Below are 9,491 nucleotides of genomic sequence, written 5' to 3' on the forward strand. Positions count from 1 at the left end.
TATGATTTTTCTTTGTGGAATGGGGAGCTTTTATCAAACAAGATATAAAAATGAAGGGTCTTGTTCGAGTTTGCCTGGGGAACTAGCACTAATTATCACAAGTTTAGACCCATATGAAAAAAGCATTTTCTCAAAATTTTTGATTGGTTTTCAAAGTTGGGTAAACGGAATACGTGGGTGAATATTAGGTTCAGAGTGCGCTGTTTGCACTTTTAAATAGCATTTGAGGGCTTCAAGGTGTGTTCTGTCCCCATTGTGCACAGTTATTCCCATAGCTGAAATATATTATGCTCCTGTACTGCTTATTAAAAAATATTTTCTTTTTTCTTTCTTCACAGTCACAAACTCGCAGAACCCCAAGTCTTTCGAGTCTCAATTCCCAGGATTCCAGTATTGAAATCTCAAAGCTTACTGATAAGGTGCAGGCAGAATATAGAGATGCTTATAGAGAATACATTGCACAGATGTCTCAACTAGAAGGGGGGGTGGGTTCCGCAGCTGTCAGTGGCAGATCTTCTCCTCATAGCACAGGGCTGTATTACATGGGGCAGAGCGCCTCAGGCAGCTCCATTCATTCCGGGCTAGAGCAAGACAAAGGCAAGGAGAGTGAACAGAAACAAGAGGACGGCAGAAAGCCCTTTTTGATCAAAAGAGATGTGTTAGATTATACATCATCAGGGGTTTCCACTACCGACGCGTCTCCTTTGGACCCTATCACGGAGGAAGATGAGAAGTCTGACCAGTCTGGGAGCAAGCTCCTCCCGGGAAGGAAATCCTCAGAGAGATCAAGCCTTTTCCAGACGGACTTAAAGCTTAAGGGAGGCGGGCTGCGCTATCAGAAACTGCCAAGCGATGAAGATGAATCAGGGCCCGAAGAGTCGGATAACACTCCCCTTCTCAAAGAAGATAAGGATAAGAAAGCTGAAGGGAGGGCAGACCGGATGCCCAAGACTCCAGAACACGGGTCTGAACCCATCCGAACATTTATCAAAGCCAAGGAGTACCTGTCGGATGCCCTTCTAGACAAAAAGGATTCCTCGGACTCGGGTGTGAGATCCAGCGAAAGCTCTCCCAATCACTCTCTGCACAATGAAGCTTCTGAGGCATCCCGACTTGAAAAGGCCAATCTCATAGAGCTTGAAGATGACAGCCACAGCGGCCCAAGAGGGCTGCCCCACAGCCTCAGTGGCCTCCAGGACCCACGTGTAGTGCGCATGTCCATTTGCTCAGAAGACAAGAAAAGCCCATCAGAGTGCAGCCTGATCGCTAGTAGCCCGGAGGAGAGCTGGCCCGCTTGCCAAAAAGGCTACAACCTGAACCGAACACCTAGCACAGTGACCCTGAACAATAACAGTGCCCCAGCAAATCGGTCAAACCAAAACTTTGAAGAACTGGAAGGGATTAGAGAAACCTCACCTGTCATTTTGAGACCTGGCTCCAGTTCCAACTCGGCCATGCAGAATGAAAATCTGAAAAGTCTTGCTCAGAAGCGAAGTCAGCGTTCCAGTTACACAAGGCTCTCCAAAGATTCTTCAGAGCTCCATACCGTTACCGCTTCTGAGAGTGCAGGTTTTGGAGAAGAGCGAGAAAGCATTCTTTAAGGAGAGTGAGCGAGATTAGAGCAGAGCTCCATCTTGGGATTCGTTGTTCTTTAGTCCAGGCACATCTCCCCTTATCCATTACTTTCTCCATATATGGCAGCTGCTCTGTGAGGGGAAGGAAAGATTGGGCCTGTAGACTGCCTCTTTCATTCCTTCTTCAAAACTCCAAAATTGAGAAACCTTGATTTTTTTTCATGGTGGTGTGTGAACCCATATTTAATTTTTTTTAAAAATCTTTCTCTTCCATTGGCTTGTGTTTGGTAGAGTGGGAAGCTGGAAAGTCTGTGAGGGGCAGGGACCCTTAATTACATGCAAAAGATTTAGCTTTCAAATGGGAGTAGCACAGGCAATCCTCAGGAAAGGGCACCTGGGCTCCCTGCTGCGTTTTCACAAGAGGGTCCTCATTAGAGAAGATGGCTGAGTGTGAGTCTTATCGAGTAGCCTCCAAGTTGACAACCACCACGGAACATGAGACAATATACACTGCAAAAAGTGCTTGGGCTTAGGGTTTTGGTTTCTAAAGGGTAGAATTGTAATGAACAGATACTGGGAAGGTCAGTCTTCAAAGCTAACCACCAGCCTGAATCCTAAGCACAGGGTCTCTCTTCAAGTTGTCCTTCTCTCTCTTTCCCCTCTCCCCTCACCACTCAGCCCCAAACCCCTGCCTGGGACTCTTCTGTGATGCATATGGCTGGGCCATTGTTCACTAGAGTAGTGAAGTAGCAGGCAGTTGCCAGTCTGGTTGGGCGCCCCCCTCACCCACTCCCATTTCGGTTCTTTCACTTCACCTCCTGAGCCCCAGAGCTGGGCTCCAGGAAGCACTCAAGCTCCCTAGCGGTTTCCCGAATGACTGTGTCTGGAGTCACCCGTCGGGGGCTCCTTCTCATCCCACCTTTGGCGACTGCACCCTCATCTCTCGTGTTGTGTCAAGTCGTATGGGCGATTTCCTGGTCCTCAGCGCACTGACTGCTGAATTTGGGGAATCCTGTTAGTAGTTCCTACAGAGAAGACAAGAAAATCACATCTATTGAAATCAGTTCCAAGGCCAAATGAGCACATCACCGAACCCCAACATATGATGGATTTTTTACTTTGGTGCCAGGGAACGAGTCATGGTCATCTGACAGTAATGAAGCAGGACAACAAAAGTATTAAAGTCACTCAGAGCCAGTGTGATTCTGACATTCCATATGTCTTCTTGACTTGCTCTTCACAAACATATGACTCCACTTAAGTATTGATACATGTAGTTAGTTTAGTGTGCCTGCATCACCTGCTGTGCTCTTGTGTTTGGAAGTAGCCTTTGAAGTATGCAGTGTACTGATGGTATATATTGCGAGTGTCACAACTAGAGAGGACTGGGAGTTCATCCTCATCTTCATATTGTAGGAGAATTACATTATCTGAGTTTAGTATTAACATTGTGACAGGTGTTTAGGACACAATATCTCTGTTAGTATGTGTCGTGGATTATTTATTGTTGGTCAGAAATCTCCCAATCATTGCACTAAATAGTACCTCTACTTGTAGTCTTCAGTGAAGATGTCATTACTGTTGCTTCAATGTTTGTGTGGTCGAATCAAATTTACGACGTGTCGATATTTCATGAATTTGCAGTAGCGTATAGGTGATTTTTAGCTCCTAGAAAAAAAGGAAAAAAAAAGATTACTATTACAATCACTGCATTAAAATTTAGTGATCGTTCAATGTGATGCTGTGTAATGAGACATTATTTTAGGCCTAGCATTTAATTTGATATCAGCTAAGTAGCTGATCTGAATATCACTGTAACACATCCATTATTACTACTGTAAGAGAATTTGCATGATTTTCAGCCCAATAGACTTAGAGAACAATAAAGAACTGGCATGTTGTTTTTGACTCTTGAGTTTTTATTTGCTGGAGCAATCATCTTTAGGTCTTTGCTTAAAATGAATATGCATTTTGTTTGCTTTTCAGTCCAAAAGCTTTTTTTCAGATCCTTGTTTTACACATCCATTAATCAGCCGAAAAGTGTGTTTAAGTCATCCAATTGGCCAGTTCCTACAGCGCTCGAGCTGTTGTAGGGTCAGGTTAAGCCCTGTGGTGGTCTGGTCATCTTTAGTAAGTAACAAATGGTGCTTTTGCCAAAAGAGTTAATGGGGAGACACACCTGATACAGTCACCCCAGGGGCAGATTCCTCACCTGTGAACTTGGGAACCTGGAACTCAGCCTGGACAGAAGCGATTAATAGATGGAGGCACCATATTTCAGAATAACATTAATCCTTTACGGAAATTCCATAGAACTTGCAATCCTAAATGGGTATTGGTTTCAGTGAACTTTAAGTTTGATGAAAAAACTCATGTCAAAACTGCTAATCACACTGTGTTTTCCAATAATCAGTCCTGCCTATTGTAGCAACTATCTTTAACCCTAGCGTCTTCCAATTCACCAATCTCTGATATGTATTGAGTGCTTACAGTGTGCAGAGTGCTGTACTAAGCACTAATTCTGCCAGAAGAGATTCTAGCAGTTAGTTGAATAATATTCTACACGTTCTGTTTTACTTAACTCTCCCTAAAGGCAGAGGTACTTGCTTAGCTGTATCCTGATTCCTCTAACTGGCCATGTAACCTTGGTGAACACTGAGGAACAAGCATTCCTCCTAAAGCGAAGGAACCCAGGAGAAAAAGGACACTGGTGCTCTGACTTAAATGACCCAGTTATAATTGTACAGGCTGGTTGGTATTAACCTCAAATCCCATGTTCTAAAAAAGCCAGATCCAAGCAATTAAGTTTTGTGTTACTAGAAAAAAATCCTCCACGGTATTTTCTTGGATCATATTTGTTTAACAACTCTGTTTTATCCAACCAATTACTGATTTTTTAGCATGCTTGCCAAAAATGCTTGTTATATTCTAACTTTCTTCTCCTGTTAGTGAATTTTTCAGATAGCTTGCATATTTTCTACCTAAAGTATTTGACTGATATGTAACGTGAATTAGGAGAAAATACTAGGTATGGAAAACCAACTCTTATTTGTTCTCCATTGGCTAAGATACTAAGCGTAGGCAGTATGTATGTGACAAATGGTAGTGTTTCTGGTTTCAAAATCAACTCTCACCTAATTCTCCCATTGGCTGAAATACCAAGTGTAGGAAGTATTCATGTGACAGATGGTATTGTCTCTGGTTCCAGCAGGGATTCTCAGCCTGTTTCTTGGGAGGGACACAGAGCGCTTTACAATTTTGGAAATGTCATCTCTTGCTGCAGGATTTGGAACCACAAATCACCAAGAAGGAGCTATGTTGTCTCTCTCTCTCTTTCTGCAGCTGGGAAAAAGAGAACCTAGAGTCCAGAAAGTATGAGTAGCAAAAACAGACTACATCACATGTGCAGATCCATTCAGCCAAGACTTTATTGCTCAGGGGCAGATTATATCATCTGGGGGTTAGCTATAGCCCTTGGTCTTTCTGCTTCATTCCATCATATTTATTGAGCTCTTATTGTGTGCAGAGCACTGTACTAAGTGCTTGGAAAGTACAGTTTGGCCACTGAGACAATCCCTACCCAACAATGGGCTCACAGTCTGCTTCCTCTCAGCCCACATCTTGTCCCCCTGGCTCGTTCTCCAAAGACGGGGTCCATTGGCAGTGACCAGAGGAAAGTCACTCAAGTCCATCTGGCTATGGAACCATTCTGTAATTAGAGGTTTTGATGGGGAGAACATTGACATTTGTGGCTAAAATGGTGTTTGGGGGTTTTCCGCAGATATTGCCTTTGTCATCTCTGCTACACACTTCTCTGAAGAAAATGGCAATTTGGCTTTAATTACAGAAATGAAAGATGGAGAGAGATGTGCACATGGCCTTGTGAGTCAGTATGACAATTTAGAGCTCATCCTGGAAAGAAGGTTGAGAATCCCTGGCCTGGTTTAGACCATTAGAGAAGCATACAGAGGTCATCCTAATGTCTTACATCATTTTAAACCCTTTCGTGCCTAGGGTGAACATGTCTTATCCATAAGCTCTTCTGGGAAGCTTCAATTTCATAAGGAGGATGCTGTCTGAGAAAAGGTAGGTGAAGATCAAAACACTTGCTAATTGTTTCCAAGTATTCCAGGTTCTGTAAATATAGATTTTTCCCCTTACTACTAAAGCCCAAAATTTATGATCAACCATCCCTGGTCTGTAATAGTAACTGGTATTTGTTAAGAGCTTACTGTGTGCTAGGCACTAAGAACTGGAATGGATATAAGCAAATTGGGTTGGACACAGTGTCCCATGTGGGGCTCACAGCCTCAATCCCCATTTTAAAGATGAGGTAACTGAGGCCCAGAGAAGTGAAGTGACTTGCCCTAAGTCACACAGCAGACAAGTGATAGAATTAGAACCCATGACCTCCTGACTCTGAGGCCCGTGTTCTCTCCCACCAAGCGATTTGTACAGTGCTCTGCACACAGTAATGGCTCAATTAATGATTATATTAATTATATGATTGACTAAGCCATGGTGCTTCTATAGTATATAGCCATTACTTTGAGTTTTAATGACAAATATAGATGTGAGTGTTAAATGTTCCTTCAAGGCAAAATGACTTCCATTGCTCTCTCAGGTTTCTACCATAGAATCAGAGATTAATTCTCCCTCCTGAAGAACACATGAACTTTTTTTGACAGTTCCTATCCTGCCCAAATGCAAGGGAAGAAAACGGAGCCTGCCCTATCATTCAGTACACCTGCTAAGCAGTGGGCCTGAGAAGAGAAGTAATTGATCCTGACGGGCTGCTTTTCTTTTTTTTTCCTGGCAGCTAAATTAATAAAGTCTTCTTTGACCTACAGTATTTCACAAAGTGAGTTGGAATGTGAAATTCATAATGAAAGTGTGCACGTGACAACAAACGGACCTTTCATAGTTGTGGAAACCTTTTTGTCCCAAACATCCATCGTCCCCTCTTGTCCAGTCACTTGATCCAATTCCTCGTATTCAATTCGAGAGACCTTTTTTCCAGGATCCGATTGTGCAGTGAAATGTCTGTCTGGGTGAATTCTATTGGCTCAGTATTTTTCACCAACTTGTCTGGGAGGCAGAACCAAGGAAAGGACAAGGGTGTGCTCCTGCCTGCCCAGACACCTGCCCTTGCATCCACATCCCCACCTGCTCACCCTGAAGGTGAAGCTGATTGTTTTCTCAAGCACCTTTCTGGATGCCAGCTGCCTCTAGGTGAGGATGATGAGGTCAGCCAACAGCATGGACATGTCCTCCCTTTGGTTTGAGGACCGCACAGACTCCTGTAGTTTGGAATTGTTGAGATAATGAATCGACGTTCTGCTGGAGCAATGCTTCATGTGTAGAATTGCCTTCTTCCCTAGGAGCTGGCTGGGCCGGGCTGGGCCTGACCCACAACCCCAGCTGTCACTCTCCCCAAGCTGGCAGCGTGTCAAAGATGGCTGGGCACTGTGCCAACTGACTCTAGCCCTTTCCACCGACTGGTCAGCTAAGCCTCTCCCTGAGCATGTTTCAGTTCCTTTGTCATTCTTTGCCACTGCCCTTTACCAGTCTTGCTTTTACTCTCCTGCTTTCTTTACCATTTCTCTGTTTAGTTTTCATTCATCTCACTCTCATGCATACCACAAGTGGTTTCATAGAACTGTAGGACTTGGAAGGTCATTTATTCAGGACTCCATGTTAACTATTTTAGCAAACTGATTCCATTGAACTTGTCCTCTGCGAAACTCCCTGCTAAGTCTTTTTGAGGTTTACTTGGCCACTCACTTCCAATCCATAAATTTCCTATCTTGACTTTGCCTCTTGTCTATCATGGTCTACTTTTAATGAGCCATTTATTTACTGACCCTTTCTTATAGTGACCCTTTCAAGACTATCAGAGCAGTAATCTTCTATAAAAGATGAATACAATCTTCAGGAGCTTTATTTTGAAAAAGCATGCATAGCATATGTGGTGTATTTGAGAAATCCACCCCCAGCTATGTAGGTGTTCAGGCCAAATCTCAGTTTGAGTAATTACCTGCTCACTTAAAGTTCCCCTATCAATTTTATTTAAATAGTCTTCTACCCTAAACAATTTTAGTGTATTTAATATACATATATATATATATATAAATGTAGATACTCTATTAAATACACTAAAATTGTTTAGGGATGAAGATTTGACCAAATTCTATATGTTAACATACATATATATACACACAAATGAAAATGGAAAGTGGCCTATATTTTTAATAAGTATTTTGACAAAAAATATATATATATATATACACACACACGTATTTACATATAAGAAAAAGTATTCCCAAACTTCCCCACCGAAGTGCTGTTACAAACCATGATTTATCTACAAGGTAATTATTCTGTTGTTGCTGTGCCAATAAACCAGGGCTACCTTAGTCCTTTACTTTGCTCACCATTTCAGCTTAGGCTAGTCACCTCAGTATCAATCTGTCTGTATATAATATAATCATAATAATGACAGCAAAATGAATAGTAGAATTTTTTAAGCTATGTGTCAAGCACTGCACAAGGTAATCTGGTCATAGACCATCCCTGTCCCACCTGGGGCTCACAGTCTTAAGTAGGAAGAAGAACAGGTATTGATTCTCCATTTCAGAGGTGAGGAAACTGAAGGTCAGAAGAGTTAATTGAGTTTCCCAAGGTCTCACAGCAGGTAGAAGTGGCAAGCCGGAATTAGGACACAGGTCCTCTGACACCCAAACTTTCTCCCAACCCAGTGCCATTCCCTGAGGGAGAGGGATGGGGGGACAGTGGGCAGTGGCACTTGCTGCTTCATCTAGGCCTCTAGTCACTGAGGGCCCCAGCCTCCCTTCCTGATCACCAGAGCTAGGTGGGACAGAGAACCACACCTAGTGGATACAGCACAGGCCTGGGAATCAGAAGGTCACAGGTTCTTTTCCTGGATTTGCCACTTGTCTGCTGTGTGATCTTGGACAAGTCACTTTACTTCTCTGTGCCTCAGATACCTCAACTGTAAAATGGGGATTGAGATTGTGAACCCCACATGGAACAGGGACTTTGTCCAACTAGATTTGAATGTATCCACCTCAGTGCTTAGCCCAGTGCCTGGCACATAGTAAGCACTTAACAAATATCATTATTATTATTTTTAACATTGTAATGATTGTTTTATCCTGTTTTGGCTCAAGTGTCATCCTCAACCCTGGAACATGACCCTGCTCTGATTGGCTCTCTCCAAGGAACTTGGACCTTCCCTCACTCTGCTCCTGCTTTCAGGTTGGATTTAGCCTTCCTTCCTCAGTAGGTTCTTCTTGGGACAGCTGCCCCCTGTGTTTCCTATGCACTAGGGCCTGTACCCCTTATCTTGTCATGTCTTATGCTGTCAAGTTATTTCTGCCCCATAGCAAATCCACGGCATATCTCTCCTAGAATGCCCCACCTCCATCTGCAGTCATTCTGGTAGTGGATCCATAGAGTTTTCTTGGTAAAAATCTGGAGGTGGTTTATCATTGCCTTCTTCCATGCAGTAAAATTGAGTTTCTGCCCTCGACTCTGTCCGCCTCTCCCGCCCCAGCTTCTGCTGCCAAGAATAGGTGAGTTTGACTTGTAGCAGATTACCTTCCATTTGCTAGCCACTGCCCAAGCTAGGAATGGAATGGGTATGCCTCTGCAGAGGCATACATTCTCCCTCCCATAGCCAAGACTGGCAGAGTACTGGAAACTCGCCATCCGAGAGGGTCTGTACCCCTTAAGCACCTTGTTTCTTTCTCCACCCCAGCCCCACATCACCATAAAGCACTTTGACACTTTACTACTTATCCCACCTCAACCGCACAGCACTTATGGACATATTCTTATGCTCTGCCATTTCCCCTATATGTAGTTTATCTTCATGTCTCTCTCCCAAACTAGATT

At 43.4% G+C, this 9,491-nt stretch overlaps 1 protein-coding gene across 10 annotated transcripts in view; it reads left to right on the forward strand.

The window, feature by feature from the left end:
• The window catches only part of KIDINS220 (kinase D interacting substrate 220), a 100,686-nt gene extending 91,460 nt beyond the window's left edge, over nucleotides 1-9,226 (forward strand). For 7 of the 10 annotated variants that reach the window (XM_029050843.2, XM_029050845.2, XM_029050846.2 and 4 more), the window contains one exon: nucleotides 339-3,482. In XM_029050843.2, coding sequence (XP_028906676.1) covers nucleotides 339-1,601 — 1,263 coding nt within the window. In that variant the 3' untranslated portion in view covers nucleotides 1,602-3,482. Of the gene's footprint in view, nucleotides 1-338; nucleotides 3,483-5,588; nucleotides 5,661-6,198; nucleotides 7,528-8,764 lie in introns of those variants that run through there. The other 3 variants (XM_029050853.2, XM_029050851.2, XM_029050852.2) reach the window with 3 other exon arrangements.
• Nucleotides 9,227-9,491: the final 265 nt, after the last annotated feature.

Source organism: Ornithorhynchus anatinus, chromosome X1 (assembly GCF_004115215.2).
Source record: "Ornithorhynchus anatinus isolate Pmale09 chromosome X1, mOrnAna1.pri.v4, whole genome shotgun sequence".
Lineage (NCBI taxonomy): Eukaryota > Metazoa > Chordata > Mammalia > Monotremata > Ornithorhynchidae > Ornithorhynchus > Ornithorhynchus anatinus.